The 18,145-nt window shown below is 36.2% G+C and overlaps 1 protein-coding gene across 4 annotated transcripts in view; it reads left to right on the top strand.

Annotated features, from left to right (window-relative positions):
* METTL15 (methyltransferase like 15) overlaps positions 1–17,425 on the top strand; it is a 92,427-nt gene extending 75,002 nt beyond the window's left edge. For 3 of the 4 annotated variants that reach the window (XM_042882709.1, XM_042882708.1, XM_042882707.1), the window contains exons 4-6: positions 5,901–6,092; positions 9,056–9,234; positions 15,878–17,425. In XM_042882709.1, coding sequence (XP_042738643.1) covers positions 5,901–6,092; positions 9,056–9,234; positions 15,878–16,323 — 817 coding nt within the window. In that variant the 3' untranslated portion in view covers positions 16,324–17,425. The remainder of the gene's footprint in view (positions 1–5,900; positions 6,093–9,055; positions 9,235–15,877) is intronic. The other variant, XM_042882710.1, reaches the window with a different exon arrangement.
* Positions 17,426–18,145: the final 720 nt, after the last annotated feature.

Below are 18,145 nucleotides of genomic sequence, written 5' to 3' on the forward strand. Positions count from 1 at the left end.
GGGCCCCAGAGTTGATCAAGGACCTGGAGCATCTCTGCTTTGGGGAAAGGCTGAGAGACTTGGGACTGTTCAGCCTGGAGAAGAGAAGACTGATGGGGGATCTGATCAATGCTTGTAAATATCTAATGGACAGGAGTCAAGTGGATGGGGCCAGGCAGTGCTCAGCAACAGGACAAAAGGCAATGGGCAGAAAGTGGAACACAAAGTTCCATCTGAATGTGAGAAAGAACTTCTGACTTTGAGGGTGACAGAACACTGGAAAAGGCTGCCCAGAGGGGCTGTGGAGTCTCCTCTGGAGATACGAAAAATCCCCCTGGATGCTTTCCTGGGCAACCTACTGTAGGGAACCTGCCTTAGTGGGTGGTTGGACTCAATGATCTCCAGAAGTCCCTTCTATTCCCTACAATTCTGTGGTGAGTGACTTACAAAAGATATCAAATATCTGAAGGTTTCTAATATATTCAGTGGAAATTCTTGTTGATATATGTGCTTTTGATTAACTATTTTCCTTTAATTAAAACTGTGCTTATAGCTTCAATATCAAGCAGTATTTTTCACTGGACGCAATAAAGGAATGGATACTTTAAGTAGAGGTAAAAATGAGTCTTAAAATAATGAGCAGTCAGCTTTCAGGCATCTTGAAATTTCTTATGGATATGTCTGTGAGGATGTTATACCCAATTCTTGGTACTTTTGGAAGCCTGCTTTTACGGAATCTGTTGTATGTACAACGGGAGGAAGTTTTGTTGCAAGCTACAGGATGATTAAAGCAGGAAATAACTATTTTAATAATGGTTTGAGTAGGAGGTTGTGTTACACAGATGGAAGGACAATTGACAAAAGGAGAGAAAAGCAAGAGTAATCATCCTTGATATACTGGTTCAGGCAATGTAAGATGTTGAGTGTTCTACAGGTTAATGGGAAATGAGGTTTTGTTTGCTTTCTTCCTTGGTGCTTCAAGTTATGCAGGAAGAAACTTCTAGAGCATATGCATACCTTTTAATTTACCCAAGCCATAAGTGAGAACACTTGGTACTTAGATGTTCGCCAACTCTTGAATGCTTACAACTGGTATTTCTATGATCTTAATAAGCAGGATAAAATTGTGATTTTAGTCCTTACATTTGAAAACACAAACTTTTTTTTCTGGGAGCTGCTTTTAATGTATATTTCTTCCTGTTTCCAGGTCTTTGTTAATCAGTCTGTGATTTGGTTATTTGGCTTTGTAATTTTGTAGTACAAAACCCAACCTAGACCGATCTGTTTGTTCTCAAACAGATGTATGGGCTTTTTCCACAATATACAAACACATGTACAGAGAAGAGGGTTGCACTGAGGCTGAGTAATGTTCATAACAATTTCCACGTAGGATGTTGAAAGTTCCAGGGATTTACAAATGGTGTGCTTCGTCTTGTAGATGTTTTTGGCTCAGAGCAGCAGTGAGTGGAAGTGGCAGCTGTCTGACAGCTGTTGGGTGACCTAGGTGAAGTGAGTCAATGCTATCAAACCAGTCCTGTACCAGTATCCTAATTACAGCTGATACTAATTGGCACCCCTTCTGGCAGTCTCAGTGGAGTTACTGAATCAAAACGATGCACCAGACTGGTCCCCTCATTTCATGGCTTTGGCAAGAATTACCTGAAAAACTTTTTTTTTTTTTTTTTTTGGCTCTCTCAAAGGAACCATTTACTCTGGGTTGAGTAGATGGTAGCTTTCATTACTGACAAGGGATCATCACTTCCTGACATTCTGTCTATTCAAACATAGAATTTGTAGGAGTAGCAATGGTGAGAGGATCAAGAGCAACTACCGTTATATGCATGTAAAAATACTGAAGTGGCATGAAAGCATAATCATAGTTTTCTATGAAATTACTTGTGATTGATGTCACAGCAACCTCTGTGACTACTCAGAGAAACGAGGTGAGAGGAAACATTTTCTCTGTTTATTTTGTAGAAATTATATTCATGTTTTACTTTTGTTTTCTGTGCGCATCCCTCTCAGCTGAGGGAAATAAAAGTGAAATATTTTCATGAAGCATTTATAAAATCACATTAACTGAAAGCAGAAGAGCCAGAAATGGATTAGACTTTGAGTTCTTCTCTCTTTTTTGATTCTTTCATATAACTGAGAAGTATGGATCCAAGTGCTATCTGTCATAAATTCTGTACTCTGTGTCGTAGTATAATATAATTAAATACTGTGCTATGACCTGAGTTGAAGGGTCTTGAACCTGAGGTCATGTCTTACTTTTGAACTATTGCAGACAGTACAAGAAGTCTGAAAATCCTTGAGATTGTTTTACAGTGAAATCTATTAAGGCCCCAAGAACTTCTGTGGCAGGTGAAATGACTTAATTATTTTTGAAATTGACTTACACTGTGTGTGTGTGTACCCACTGTTCCTTTACATTCTTAGGGAATACTTCTTTCCTTGGAGAATGTCAAAATTGATGAAGAGAGACTGTGGGTGTTGAATATTTTGAGAAGTTAGCAGTAGCTTGATAGCATCAGTTGGAAATTTGCTAAAACTTGTCGTGCTCTTACAAAAACGAAAAGAAAAAAGCAAGCCAAATGGAAGCTAAAAATGTGACGAGCATTGTCTGATTTCATGTCTTCACACCATTGCCTTGTTGTATTTTCTTGCTGAATACATTTAAGCTGGTGTTTAATCTTTCACATCTTATTTCTCTATGTGTAGGTTTGGGCTACAAGCTATTCACAGTGTTTTTAGGTGTCTGAAATAGTCTGAGCACGTAGAGTGGTATTCGTCTACTGTGTTTAACATTTTTCTCTTACTGAAGAGACGAGCGGTTTTAAAACATCAGAGCACTGGGGGAAAAAAAAAAAAGCATAAAGAATTTCCCTATTCATGGAAGAGCCAGTGACCTGTAAATGTAGGCCATGCTCCCTTTTAGAGTAGTGTGCACAGTTTTTGTTGTTTGTTTATTTGAGGCTGTTTTACAGCAATGTAAACAAAAATCTGAAGGTGAAGGAATTGAAACATTTTCTCAAGAAGATCTTGCATAGCATACCATTGGTATTTGGACAGAGGCATGAAGAATAGTAGACAAGGGAAGAGTTTATTATGTTTTAATAAATGCTTCTGAGTGCATGGTGAAACATTTTTCCTTGAGTAAATGTCATACTCATCATCTAACGCATACGTGTCCAACCTGCTAGTTCTATGTTTTTATTACCCTCTTTTTTATGTTTTAATAAAAAAGACTTTTTGTTACTTACACACATTAACTATATTACATATTTTATGTGTAATCCAAGATAACCACTCTTAACTCATTGTGATCCAGGCAAGCCTGAAGACTGGGACATATGATCTAATACATGAGTCCTTGTCAACATTACCATTCCATCATTGTCACCATTCTGTAAAATAAAAAAGGTTGACATCTGTATTTGTTTTCATAAGGTAATAACTGATCACTCATAGCTACGTATTTGGTTTCATTAATTAAAATACCTTGAGATAACCGAGGTGCTTGAAGTTGTTTCTTCTGATTCAGAAATAAACAATTCAAAGAACTGAAGGTTTTAATCTAGTTATTATAATCTCATAAGATGCACCTGCTTTTATTAAAGATTTATATTCACCAAGACGCTTGACTCCACCATTGGTATAAAATTAGTCACGTAACACACAGGTTATATACAAAGGCTTTATTTTCTCACAGCTGAAAGGGTGACATCCAAATGTCTGTCTAATTCTTTTTCAATCTTTATTGGTGAACTCCAGAACACTTTCCATCTGAAGAATCTCTCTCCAAACAGTAAATTTCAACTTACATCAAATATGCATGTTTATGTACCTTTTCCTAATCTCAAAGGCTTAACACAAACAGTTTCTTTAAAGAAATATAATGAAATTTCTAGCAAGATGCAAATATAATTCAAAATTGTTTTTTCAGAATGATTGTTAGCACCAGACAGTGCTGTTTCACAGCTGCCAACACTTACTGTTGAGGAACTGGACAGTTTTAATTAAAGGAAAATAGTTACCTCTTTTTTTTTCATATTTAATTTGTTTTCATCTCCCACATACAGAATTGTAAAGTTCATTCATTTACAGAAGCTCTAAATTTAGGAATACTGCTGGATTGCCCAAAGTGGTGCGGAGTTTCAAGAAAATTCTTTTCGTATTGAAGGGAAATGTAACCTCAGAGTTATCTCAAGTAACTACTGAGTTTAAATTAAGCTAAACGTGTTAAATAGATCGTTGTACTTTTCAGGAATTCAGTTCTCATTTGGCTGAATAGTTGTCTTTAATTACATGCTGGACAGTACTCAGTTCAGAAGCGTGTATGTGTGAACACTTTATCCCTCATGAAATCTGTTCATTCGAGGTATTTCTCAGTTTTCGAGCTACGTTAAGTAGATTCGTTCTATTTTAATGAGGATACCATTATATACCTGCATGTTCTTCCACATGGTTGTGTTCATAGCATCTTCCTTTTAATGGAGCATTTACTCTTTTTTCCCCTTGTAGCATTTCCTCACTAATTGCATGGGTACAAAAAATAGTTCTGATTCCCTCCTGTTCATGAGCTCTTCTAATATTGCAATTTCTGGAGTCAGCTAGATGGAAATAATACTTGTGTTTATGTTAAACTGACCTGAAAGATGGATTAGACTTAAGCTGATGTTGTAAAAAATATTTCAGTTCTTTTGGGGGGAGGTTGTGGTTTTGTTTTCTTTTTTTTTTCTTTTTTAGTTTTATTTTTTCCCCAAAATGTCTATAATGTTGACTCCTCAGAAAACATGTAAGCATTGTCCTTCTGTAGTAAGGTATTGTGCTCTCCATCCACTCACTATTGCCCGTGTGACTTTAACAATGATGTGAGTTAACTTGAGTGTCTTGTAGCAATTTGAGTATGGGACTGAGGAGTACTTAGCCAGCAAATATCAGAACTCTAATGTGGAGGCAGTGATTTATTTTTAGGTGCCAAAATATACTGTTTTCTGTTTGTTTCTTTGATTGTTTGCAGGTACTGATTAAAAGACTAAAAATTTGCAGGTACAGCAGCACGTTGGCTAGACTTTTTAAATTTTTTGAAATTTTAACAGTAAGTAAATAAGTGATTTGCTTGTAGGTCACCTTTATAGATAGACTAGAATCTAACGTACATGTTTAGATCCCAAGACAGAGCTGGACATCTCAGACATGTTCTTTTCCCTTACCATGCCACTTTTGTTCTCCAGTAGAGGAATCTTAAGCAAGAAAGAACAATACAAAGCACAAAGAAAGCATATAAAACTCTATTCTCCACACTGTTTAGCTGACTAAATCAAAACAACCCTGCTACCTTTTATTTGCTTTTGATCCAGTGCATCTAATTTTGCCCAATTATTTTTGAATTGACAGCTACCATGAAAACATGTGTTTGTCCCATGGCAAGGATTGAAGACTTTTTTTCCTGACAAAAGAGTATTAACCACAAGACTGGGCCATCATATTCCATGTTGTCTGCTTTTCCTTAGGTCCAAGAACCATTCATTTTTTTTCTGTGTTTTGGCATCCCATCACTAGGAGTCATGCCCAGAGTAAGGAATAATGTGGTGGTCAGAGAATTCCCATTGGGTGTGAAAGATGACTCTGAGTTCTTCCATACTGAAAAATGAAATTTTATCAGGTTTCTGATTTGTTGTGAGCACTTTGGGTATTTTGAGATTAAGCAGGAAGGAAGTAAAGACAAGCTTAATAACCACTGATGGGTGAGTAGAATCAGTTTTGCATGCTGGCACATGAAAAGTACCTAAATTGTTACTTTGGGAATAACACTATTACTTCAGAGATAGGTAAGCGTTACCAACTAATTCCTTCTGTATGATATGAAAACACTGCACTGTTAAAAATGAAGGGTTTTATTTCTGGTTTTCTTACAGGAAACAGATTCAAGCTCTTCTAGGACAGTTTAGCCAGTCAGAGGCTTTGTTAATCTCATCTGGAGTTGAGCCTGGAACTCTAGATGGAGTTCTCTTGGATGCTGGATGTTCTTCTATGCAATTTGATACACCTGAAAGAGGTTTTTCCCTGCAGAAGGATGGACCTTTGGACATGAGGATGGATAGTGACAGGTAATTTTTAATAAAATATTTCTCCTTGGAACTCAACTGTGTGCTCAGTAACACTGTGTATCTCATTTCTTGTTAAAGAGAAGAAATGACATAAGAAAATTGTACCTAAATTTGCTCAAATATACTGTCAATATCTTGCTACAAAACTTTTTAAAATTTTCAATAATTAGAATCCTGGCTATGTTCCTTTCTTTTTTAAAACAGGAGGAACATTCCAGTGATATGTAATTAATCTAGTAATGTTTATCTTAACTACACCATTCAAATCTTACCTTTTTGGTATGCAGCTGTAGGGACAAGTTTTACTGTAAGGCTTACAGATTCTGATAATGTTAAGGAGAGCAAAAGAAAATGCCAAGTATGGTTATGTTGACAGGACGCTCAGCCAGAGCTTTGAGATGAATTTCCAAGATCTATTTCTGTAGTGCATTCCACAAGGAAGATGTGGAGGCTTTTATAGAATCACAAAATTGTAGGAGCTCAAGGGGACTTCTGGAGATCGTTGAGTCCAACCACCCGCTAAGGCAAGTTCCCTAAAGTGGGTTACACAGGAAAGCATCCAGGGGGATTTTAATAGCTCCAGAGAAGGTGACCCCACAGCTCCCCTGAGCAGCCTTTTCCAACGCTCTGCCACCCTCAAAGTCAGAAGTTCTTTCTCATGTTCAGATGGAACTTTGTGTTCCAGTTCTGGCCATTGCTACTTGTCCTGTCATTGCTCGCCACCAAGTAGAGCCTCGACCTTCCTCTTGTCTCCCACTCTTTAGATATTTATAATCACTGGAAAGATCCCCTCTCAGTCTTCTCCAGGCTGAACAGTTCCAGGTCTCCCAGCCTTTCTAATAGATGCCAGGTCCCTAATAATCCTCCTGAAGTTCCCTGCCTTTCCTGAAATGGGGAGCCCAGGACTGGACACAGTACTCCCAGTATGACCTCACCAGGGCAGAGTAGAGAGGGAAGATAACCTTCTTGCTGACCATGCTACTTTATTTGTTTAAGAAGAAAACCAGATTTTATTAAAATATTAAAATATTTGTTAGGATTTCAGTTTCCTTTCATTCGGGAGTGAGTAGGAAAGACAATTTGCTTTTTCCTTTCTTTCGTTCTTTAAAAGGGGAAGCTACTCTGCCCTTTCCTGTTTGGTCATTGTGTGATATCTAGTCTTGGTTTCAGCCAACTTGTTTATTGGCTGCATTGCAGCAAGGTCTGTACAGGCTGTGTTGTTCCCAGGAAGCCTTCTGTATGGTTTCAACACAACCTGAGGCCTGTTTTCTCTGCTATTTCTGCCCTACCTCAGACTGCTGGATCTGGAGGCTCACAATTCATTACCGCGTACCCTTTCCTTTTTTTGCAACACTTACTTTTCATGGAGTGATCACTTGACCAAATCATGTTCCTCCCTCTTTTCTACAATGACCGCCTGACCCATTTTCTTTTCTGTAGAAGAAACCTTAAAATAAGTCTAAAAATATATACATATATCCTATTGGTGATATTTAACAGTTAAAATCCGACCGCAAAGTTGCTTTTAACGTACTAGAATAATGTTATGCTATTGCACTTTCCTTGTCAGCCTTGCTGGTTTTATTTTGTATTGTTCAGGAGGCACATCAGCCTTATTTAATTGTTAAATTAACAATTACCAAGTGAATCACCTATACTTAAAATAATCAGTATTGGTGCTGAGTTAGGAGCATGAAATTACACTTACACAGCGGTTTTCATCTTCAAATGACCTAGTATATATTCCTGTAGTGTTGTGCTTTTTATGTGAAAATGACAGAGATCTGTGTTGCATAGATGGTGGCAGTAAATGTATAATATATTACTACTAGGAGTATGAAAATCTGTCTCGTTTTGATGAACGTGTAGTCTTAAGAAATGTAATTTGGTCTTTCGTTGTTCACATAGAGCCTACGGGAAACCTCTGTTTCTTAGCAATTGTTCTACCACATTAACATTAAGACTTAACACGGCAAATTTCTTGGTGCTTCCTTTTAGTATTTTTGTGTAAAAATCCCGTGTGATGCTCCTGGGATTCAGCCCTCTGATTTCATGAGTCTGAACTTCAGACTTGTATTTGCATCATGAGGATACATACGTGTAACAGTGTATAAGAACAAAGGCTACCTGTGGCATGACAAAAGCCTTCTGCTACAGTTGTTGCTATGATACACCTTGCTTCTGATATCTAAGTTTTGTTATCTTTTTTTTAAGATTCTGCAGGAGAGTAATGAATGCCTGAAAAATGTTCAGCATGCTAGTGTCTTTGTAAGAGGGAATTTATTGAGTAGTTTGCATGCTTTTTCACGTTAGTTAATCCTTAGATGATGAACAGTTAATGCTTTGAACTGTTTCAATAGTGAAGTGGCACAGATTAAAAATAAATACGTATGTATGACTTAAACCCTTTCAATTGTAATAATTCCTTTCATTTGTAATATTGGATCACTTGTATTCTCTCAAAAACAATATGTGGATATAAATTTTTATGCCTCTTAATGAAATGTAAAGTTGAATTGTTTTCACAAGCAATTGTTTTCATAGCAGGAAATGTGAAAGAAAAGATCCTTGAGATCAGTTCTGGAAGAAAAAAAAAAAAGTACATTTCAAGGTAACTAAAATGAACCTTTAAGGGGCAAGTTTATATTCTAAAGCTGTGAAAATAGGAACAGTCGCACCGCATTTCCAATTTAGCATGATACTGAACTATATTTATCCTCGTCAACTCATTAGACATAGTTTATCGTACTTGGAAGTTTCAGCTGTTTTAATTGATATTGTGGAGCAAACTCCACTCAAAGTAACAAGAAGTGCATTTTCATAGGTTTGCTGTCTCTTACTTGAAAACCTCAAAGGCACTTGTATGCACTGTGTGTGTTTGACTTTGTCTCAAAGCTATGAAGCTTCACCTCTTGTCAATGAATACTGACGTCAGTGAACTAATTGGCTCTTCTTGTGCGTAGGTACCCTGACATGCCCACTGCTGCTGATGTTGTGAATGCTTTAGATCAACAGGCACTTGCGTCCATCCTGAGAGCATACGGGGAGGAGAAGCACGCCAAGAAAATCGCTTCAGCCATCGTTCAGGCACGCAGCATATATCCCATCACCAGAACTCAGCAGCTTGCAAGCATTGTTGCAGGTACCCTCATTAATTCTTCACAGTGGCTGAAAGAGGAAAAAATATTAATCCCCAAAGTCCCAGAGGGATCTATTTGTACTTGAAATCATGCAGGATCTGATCCTGCCTATTCTGCTCTGATGTCAGTTCTCTTTTTTCCCCCTGTAAGTTCCCACTTGTTATACTGTATTTTGCCGATTAGTTTAATAATAGATTTTACATGAAGTGATTTATCATTTTGCCTACCAAGTTAAAACACAGAATGACAGCAGCCTAGGGAGTTTTTTATCCCAGCTATTGGTAAGCATTCAAATATCAGATACGTCATATGCATCTCATAGTTTTAACTTTCTACATTTTAATATTTTGATTTTGAAGGGAAGTTTCCAATTATGAATGAAATTAGATTTGTTCCCTCTGCTTAAAGAACAAGGAAGCAAAAAAAATAAAGCAATACGTAGCTTGCTTCATCTCGTGAATGCCAACTAGAGCAGCCTGAAGCACCTATTGAAACACTTCATCTTACCTGCTCTTAACTGTAAACAACATGAACAAAATGTAGTTAGGCAGCAGCTGTGCTCACATTTAAAACCTTCATGTTTGTATTCTTGAATCAAAGTTTTCAAGGAAAAATGAATGATAGAAATACTGTGCCTCAACATTCTAATATATACTGTTGGGTCTTTTTATTTAACCAAGAAGTGAAAATTACTGGGTCTCCAACAGCTATAAATTGTCGACAACAAAATTTAGAACTTTAAAATGGTTACCCAAATGTATCACTATTCATTACTGAATTTTAAAAGCTCTGTCTGTATTCTGAAGACTTGAAAAAACAATGGCAGCAAGAAGGATTAAGAACTGATTGAATGGCAAGTCTCAGAATATGATGATCAACAACACTGGATCTGACTGGAGGACTAGCTAGTGGTGTCCCCCAGCGATCTGTACTGGGGTTGGTCTTGTTCACCTTACTCATCAGTGACCTGGGTGAAGGCACAGAGTGCAACCTCACTAAGTTTGCTGATGATAGTAAATTGGGTCCCCAAGATAGTTGGGGACCTGTAGCATCACCCTTATGAGGGAAGGCTGTGAGAGATGGGCCTGTTCATCCCAGAGAAGTCTGAAGAGGGAATCTTCTTAATGTGTAAATATGTTTTAAGGGAGTGTACCAAGGCAGGGACCAGTCTTTTTTCTGTGGTGCCTGGCAACAGGACAAGAGGCAACAGGTGCAAACTAAAACACAGGAAATCTGCATGTGAGAAAAACTTCTTCACTGTGAGGGTGACAGAGCACTGGAACAAGCTGCCCAGAGAAGTTGTGGCGTCTCCTTCTGTGGAAATATTCAAAACCTGCCTGGATGTGTTCCTAGGCAATGTCCTCTAGGTGATTCTGCTTGAAGCAGTGGGATTGGGCTTGATTGATCCCAAGTGGTCCCATCCAACTTCAACCATTCTGCGTTTCTGCGATGCCTTTATGTTTAATGGATTGCACGTGACTTGTCACCTAATGGTCACATTCTGCCTTAGTGACAGGGTTTTTCTTCTTCTCACGTTAAACTCCAATATATTTGAAGAGCTGCTTAATATGTGAAATCAGGAAGGCAGTTTTTACTGAGCGTGCCAAGGAAAATTTTTCTGCCAGGCAGTAAATGTGTTTTGAACTTCTTGTGGAGTGTGTAAGTTAAAAGAGTTTTAGGACCACTACATTTATCTGTTTTTGGGTAGAAATTTTTGCAGTTTTAATTTGATTTCTCCAGTAAAGGAAGTCAAAGGTAAATCTTTACTAGTTTTAGAAATGAGTACGCATTAAGAAAATTTCTGGTAAGTTTAACAGCTCAATTGATGATCAGTTCTTCTGCAAAATGATATCCATGAAGTTATTAAGGTAAACAATAACAAAAGGACCACAGATTACAGTGGTAGAATCCTCTTGTAGCCCAGCTTAGAAAACCTTGACTAGTTAAGGATTTAAAGCAGATTAAGCTCTATGACTTATTAGTTAAATGCCAAGTCCTTAAAAATAAGCAATTAAATCATTATAGTAATAAAATCTCATGTTTAAAATTTTCCAGATTCTATCAGAGCACAATTTTATCTCCAGAACAAGAACATTTTCTGCCTGATTAACAAGCTAGAATACAAGCAAAAGATGTAGTCAGGGAGACCGGTTATTTCTATGTATCTCTTTGTTGATTTGAATACCTTTGTTGATTTGAATATATATAATTCATATATAGTCCCTTTTCTTTTTTTCACGTGATTATTTAGTATGACCTCAGATTTTCTAGAACTCCAAACTCTGTGTAAAGTTCTGGCTGCTCAGTGAATCCCAGTGAATTCAAGCTAGATTTATACTAGCCTGAAACTGGAAAAGGCAAGTGCTAGTGTAGACTACCTAAGAAACAAAAATGAAAGAGTTAGAGGATATATTGCTGTTACTGATTGATTGGGAGATAAATTTGAAGGATATAAACTGGAAAAAAAGCCAGCACCCACCTCCACAACAGTGACATGACAATCAGACATTTCTAAAGTTTGTATTGACAGGAATTAGAATGCTAAGGTACAGCTTAAAAAAATTATAAACAGACCTGTATGTTGAGTTTGCCTACAACAGCTTGAGGCTAGCTCAGGTATCAACACATTTATTACAGTCTTTTGTTGCAGCTCCAGAAAACAAGTCCTCCTAACTCTTGGCGTAGAGCCTGGAAGTTGTCTTTCTACAGACTTTGCCATTGAATAAGATCCTACAAAAAAAAAAAAGACAAAGTACTTCTAAAAGCTTTTGATCCATTTAAATAAGGAGGTCTCTGAGTAATCTATGGGGTCTAGAGTTTACATAGGGAAAAAAAGAGGAATTTTTTTTTTTATCACTGATGTGAACATCATCTCTTTCTCCAGCAGTTTGACTGTACTGCTTACAATTTTCATTGCAGATATCTGTGACAATGAGACAATGAACAGACGTTCTTAGCTGAACAACTGTAAATAGATATGTGGAAGTCAACTAAGAAACATTTCTGATGGCTGTTGCTGAAGCTCTTTGAGTTCTGTTTTGAAATTGTAGAATTAACTGGATAGGTGGGAAAACTGGTTAGAAATTGTGAAAATAAAATTAATTTTATTGTGTTTTTTCTATACAACTCTCAATTTTTGTTTCAAGCGGGTGAATATAATTTTTTTATATTTTTGTTTGTTTTCACAATTGGTATTTTTTTGTAATGACACTTAAGTATGTGGTAATCCTTTGGACTTGACTTGAAAGGAGCTAACGATGAGGTATTAACGAAACAACAGTTTAAAAAGCTCATTCAGACTGGTCCACATTTATAGACTTGGTCAGTATGGAGTTTGTAATATTGCCTGAATTTCAGAAGAGTGGGAATTAACATTGTACTGAGGGAGCCTAGACAAAAGGACATTGGTTGCGTCACAGAAACTTATTAAATGCAATTCTAATTCAACAGACGAATTCCTGCAAACAGGTGCACAATCTGAATTAATTTTTAAACTCTCCCACACTCATGCACTCTGGGGACTTTAATAGTTCTTATTGACAGGCACAGCACGCTGCTAATTTCATTCACAAGCTTAAGAATTTCAATACATTTTAACTTGTGAATCTGTTTCAATTTTAAAAGTGTTAGTAGCATCAGGGCATCCCAAAACTAAAAATGATAATTTTTCTCAGTGGGATTTCAAGCCAGTTGTCTAGCCAGAAGTGTGATGTTTTTATGAATGAACTTCATTTTGCAAGCTTCCCATACGGTTCTTTACGTATGTATTTTTGTACATTGTACAGCCTGTTACCAGGAAGGATTTTCTTTTAGTGTTGTGGTAATCGGAGGGGGCTGGGTGAGAGACTTTTGCAGAAAATACTGGTAGATTTTGTTGAACAATACCAGAGGGCTAAGAGTGAATAGAAAAAAAGGTGGCACATAGATTATATCTGCTGTGTTTGTTGAAAGAGATGAGGATCCATATGTGTGACAGAAACCACTACCACAAATTATATATATCAGCTGATAGCAATCTCTAAAGACAAACCAATAAGCCATTGCATTTTAAGATGTTATGGTTTTAGTTAGGGTTTTTGGTTGCATAAAACTACACAGTGGCTATATTTTTTTTTTACCAGTTTCCTGAATTGGATTCTTTGCCAGTATCTATGTCCAACAATGCTGCTAGACTTGCAATGATGCAACATGTGATGTTTGCACATGCTCATCTGAGGCTTGTAATGTGTTAATGCATTTACAGAATATATTAGGGTCTTAATTTCTTTATTTCTCTTCCAAGTTTCTCGTAAATCTATGTTGCAAGGATTTGCTTTTCAAATTTCCTTCCTAATTTATAGATATTTTGAAACAAAGTTTATCATCATAGAAGATTATTGAGGGAAGATGTTGCACTCAGCCACACTGGACAATTATCTGACCAGAGATTAGCACTTAGTGACTTTTATGAAATAATTTTGAGCAGATCTGTATAGCATCCTGTTCATTCACAAAAGTCAAAGATATTTTGATGACACAGAGCCTAAAACTTTGAGTATTTCACTAAAATTCCAGTGAGATTGACTGTGGAAATTTAAGTAAAGAATCTCATTCTGGGCTTCCAATCAATAAGCACTCAGTTTTGTACCAAAATTTCATCCTGTACTCTTGTGAGTTGACTTCATTTTTATCTGTAATACTTTTGGAAGCTGGAATATGCTTAGAATATCAGAAATAGATTATTCACAGAAAGCTAGCAGTATTTTTTAGAGAATATTTAGGCTGCTAAAATAGACTATTAAAATACAACAGTGAAAAATGCTGTGGATCTACTTTTAGAGGTGAACACCAGCTATGGATAGTAACAGTCCAAAATTGAAAGTGTAAAACTGATGCTCTTGACGTCACAGCTGTAAATTTTTTAGCAAGTTGCAAGAGAAAGGAGAGTCTGGATAAAAGTGGTAGAATAGTACAAGTTAGGTGGAAGAAAAAATAGAGCGCATTCTAAGCCAACTAGCTTGTTAGTAGGAAATAATAACTTTTTCATTCAAGTTATGGCTGTTTTCAGTATAGTGAACACAGGCTTGGTTTTGGAAGTGCAGAGAAAAGTGTGAGGTATGTTTTCAATTTTTTTGAAAGTAGGCTTGGAAGAGGGAAGAAATAGACTTGTTGCCTGATGTGATTTTCAAATCTATGACATAGTCAAGAACCCATGACTTTTGTAGTTGAATTCAAAAGATACCGAAGTATCTGATGTGTCTGTTTTGAATTCAATCGAAGAAAAATTTTACTCTGACTGAAACACGTCTTATGGAGAATGCAAAACCATGTATGTTTAGTCATTTAGTGAATGCAATTGCAATATGTGCATCCTGGTGTATTTTTTCAATACATTATAGTCCGATTTTTGACCCTGGCATTTCTGAGCAAACTCCTTGTATTTGTAGCTATTAGTTGCCCGTTTGAAGAAAATAGTTTCTCCATTACATTATCAATTACTTGGTTACTTGGTTATGAACTACAATTACTTCAAATCCATTACTTAATAATTTTGTAGTTTAGTACTGGAATGGAATTAAGGCTTTTTAATACATACGTGATGTATTTGTCTTATCTTTAATGGACCCTCTTCTTTGGAGAAGTAATTATTTCCGTTTGTGCTTCTATGACTTCTGCATTTACTTACATAATAGATCATAAGTTTACTCAGGTTTCACAGATCTTGTAGGCTCTTGTACTTTTTTTTACTTTGATCCATCAAATCTCCAGTTCTCTGCTCTGTACTTTGATAATGAAGGTTCAAGCCTAAAATACATCAAATGAGGCTATATTAGAGTTTCCATCAAATTTTCAGTCTCTTTATAAAGAGATTTGAATAACTCATAAGATCTCTGGGGAAGGTCAAGAACAGAGTTTCTGGAGTTTAGTGCCACCAGTGTCACCTAAGCTGGTGATTTTTCTTCTGAGTAACTCTTACCTTGGCATGTTCTGCTGTGTCAAAAATTGGCAAAGTTAGCTGCATTTTCGAAGTTTCTTAGATCCTTTCATGAACATTTGAAGGAGCACTGGTTTAGTGAGCATGAATTTTTGTCTCCAAACAAGAATGTCTCTTTTAAGCTTTTAAGTAATTAATTGAAAAATACTTACCATTAGGTGAGTTGAAATGAAAACATTGTTTTCATTATATCTCTGCGTGAAAATATATGAATTATAAGCTAGAAGGCAACAGTTAAAAATTAGTGTCCATCTTTTTTTTTTTTGACCTGCCATTAAAGGAATGAAATGAACTTTCACAAACTGTCACTACACATTGGTGTAGTGTTGACTACACCAATGAGTTGGAAGATGTAGGATTTATCTAGCCATCTTCATTTGTTCCCTATTTTGGTTTCAGCTATCGTTTTGCATTTTAACTTGAAGCATTTGAGGAAGCAGTTCCAATGGGTTGTAGGAAAACCTGCAAGCCAGCTCAGTGTAATAGGGTTTACTTTCAGGAAAGGGGATCTAAAGCAGAAGATAATTATGCATTTAAAAGAAGGAAGCTCACCCAGGGTTCTGTGGTAAGTACGCACTCCTTTAAAGTCATCATGTATACATGGCTTAATGTCAGAATAGCAATGTGGAAATAACAAAATTGTGACATGTGCCTTTTCAAATGTATGACAGGTGCTTTTCCAGCATCAGCATTGTATGCACGAAAAGATCTGCTTCAGAGACCTACACACGTTGCTACCAAAACTTTCCAAGGTCTACGAATATTTGTGAATGATGAGCTTCATGAACTCATAACAGGGCTGAAGACAGCTGAGAAGTTTCTAAAACCTGGAGGTCGTCTTGTAGCCCTCTCCTTTCATTCACTAGAAGATCGTATCATCAAACGTTTTCTTCATGGAATAGACATGACAGAAAAGTACAATCTTGGCTCAAGGCAGAAGATAAGACGGGCTCTGAAAAATTGCTCCAAGGAAGAAGATACACAAGAATTCCCCCATGGAAAATCCAACTCAAAGTGGACTTTTATACAGAAAAAAGTTCTCACGCCCCAGGCCAAGGATATTCTAACAAACCCAAGAGCGAGGTCGGCCAAGCTAAGAGCTGCTATTAAACTCTGAAACAAAGATGAATCATCATGTAATTGTATCATTTCCTACAGTTTCATTTTCTGGAGGACTAACTGGACAGATAAAATCAAACAGAAAAATCAAGTGGAAAAGGCTGTTAAAAACATGTTTCCCATCATTGTACTTGTTTTTTATTAGGGTGTAAAGTAGAAGATCAAAAGGTAAAGTTATAAAATAAGTAAAATAAGTTGCATGAGCGGGTGTTGCTGATTATACGAAATGTTTATCTTTAAAAAGGACAAAACCTAAAACTTTTATAAACCAGTTTTGATATATTTAAAATATTTCCTTTAGACTCAACTCAGAACTCTGACACTTCCAGTCTAAATTCAGTAGCTGATTGAGATGGACATGTTTTTATGGCTGGTGATGTCATACAACAAAGTCAACTGACTGTCCTAACCTAGTATATTTTTTTAAGCTAGCTGAAAAACTCACGATACAAAAAATGATTGATGTATAAACCTGTGTCTGTTGATTTGTTGAATTAACATCTGTATGACAGTAGCTTGATCTTGCATAAATTGATATCATAACCTTATGCCTAATCCAGGAATTTATGAATGATCTCTTACCTCTGTTAATAAGAAAATATTTACATACATGATAGCCTGGTTATTTAATGTTTATTGATTTTAAATAATGAATAGGTTTTGAGAAAAAAGGTACTTCAGAAGGCCTCTGTATTGCATTTGGACATTATAAGCAGTGAGCAAACAGCAGGAAGATTTGTACTAGATAATTTGAAGTTATTCCTGTAGTCCTAAATTCTGTGCATAGGTCAAGTAAAAGTTTGATGTGTTGATGAAATCATTACTAATCAGCCTATTCTGACTCCTCCAATGTATTCTCCTTTGCAGATGATGTTTTAATAAGAGTTATTGTAGGTAAGCAGTGAGTTCTATTTTATAAGTGAACTGCTAAAGCCAGTTTCCTACTTGGATAGCATACTAACTAGTAAATTGGTAATATATTTTTGATTAAGATAAAATGAATTGGATTTAGCTGTAGATTTGTACTGTATTGTAAAAGTTCATTGCTGTTGCTGTTTTTGCATGTTAATAATGATTACATAATAACATGTTTCAACTTACTTGACCTCTGACTCATCTTTTAAGGAAAAAGAAATTCCTTATTTGAATATTTGAATAATAAAATCTATAGCAGGATATCATTTGCAGAGAAGAGACTGGAGACTAGCAGAGAGAATAAGAAAATGCAGTATTTGACTTTGAGCTAAATAATTACTTCACTAGCTTTCAGAAGAGCACTGGATCATTCCAGATTTGACTTTCATCAAGCATCCTTCTCACATTGCTTACTTCTCTGGAGTTTTTTAGGATAAATTTAGATTAGCCACCTATAATGTTCATTAAATACTTGAATATTGTTTAATTCTTTGATAAAGCTTGGTCATTATAACATAGATTAGTAATCTAAAACACCAGGTGAATGATGATGGGCTCTTCTGAAATTTCAATATTTTCACTACTTTCGTTATATGTATTATTAAATATTAAATACAACATTCCACTACAAATATTATTTGCTGTTGACATCTTAGAGACAACAGATGTTTGAATGAAAAAATGTCTATTTAAGGTAACATTAAATATAAATGGTGAAACTATTTTTAGTTTAGGTTCCATATTGAAATGTACTCCAATTGTAGGTTGGAAAAATTGTGTTTCTGCTATAGGCTTAGAACAGCTACAGTGCACTGCTATGTGCTGTTCAGGAACGTGCTTCAGGGCAAGACCTGCCAGTTGTGTGCACATGGATCCTAGAAACTATATGAAGACATTAAAACTTT

The sequence above is a fragment of the Lagopus leucura genome, unplaced genomic scaffold (assembly GCF_019238085.1).
Source record: "Lagopus leucura isolate 7727_CA_CO unplaced genomic scaffold, USGS_WTPT01 Super-Scaffold_100035, whole genome shotgun sequence".
Lineage (NCBI taxonomy): Eukaryota > Metazoa > Chordata > Aves > Galliformes > Phasianidae > Lagopus > Lagopus leucura.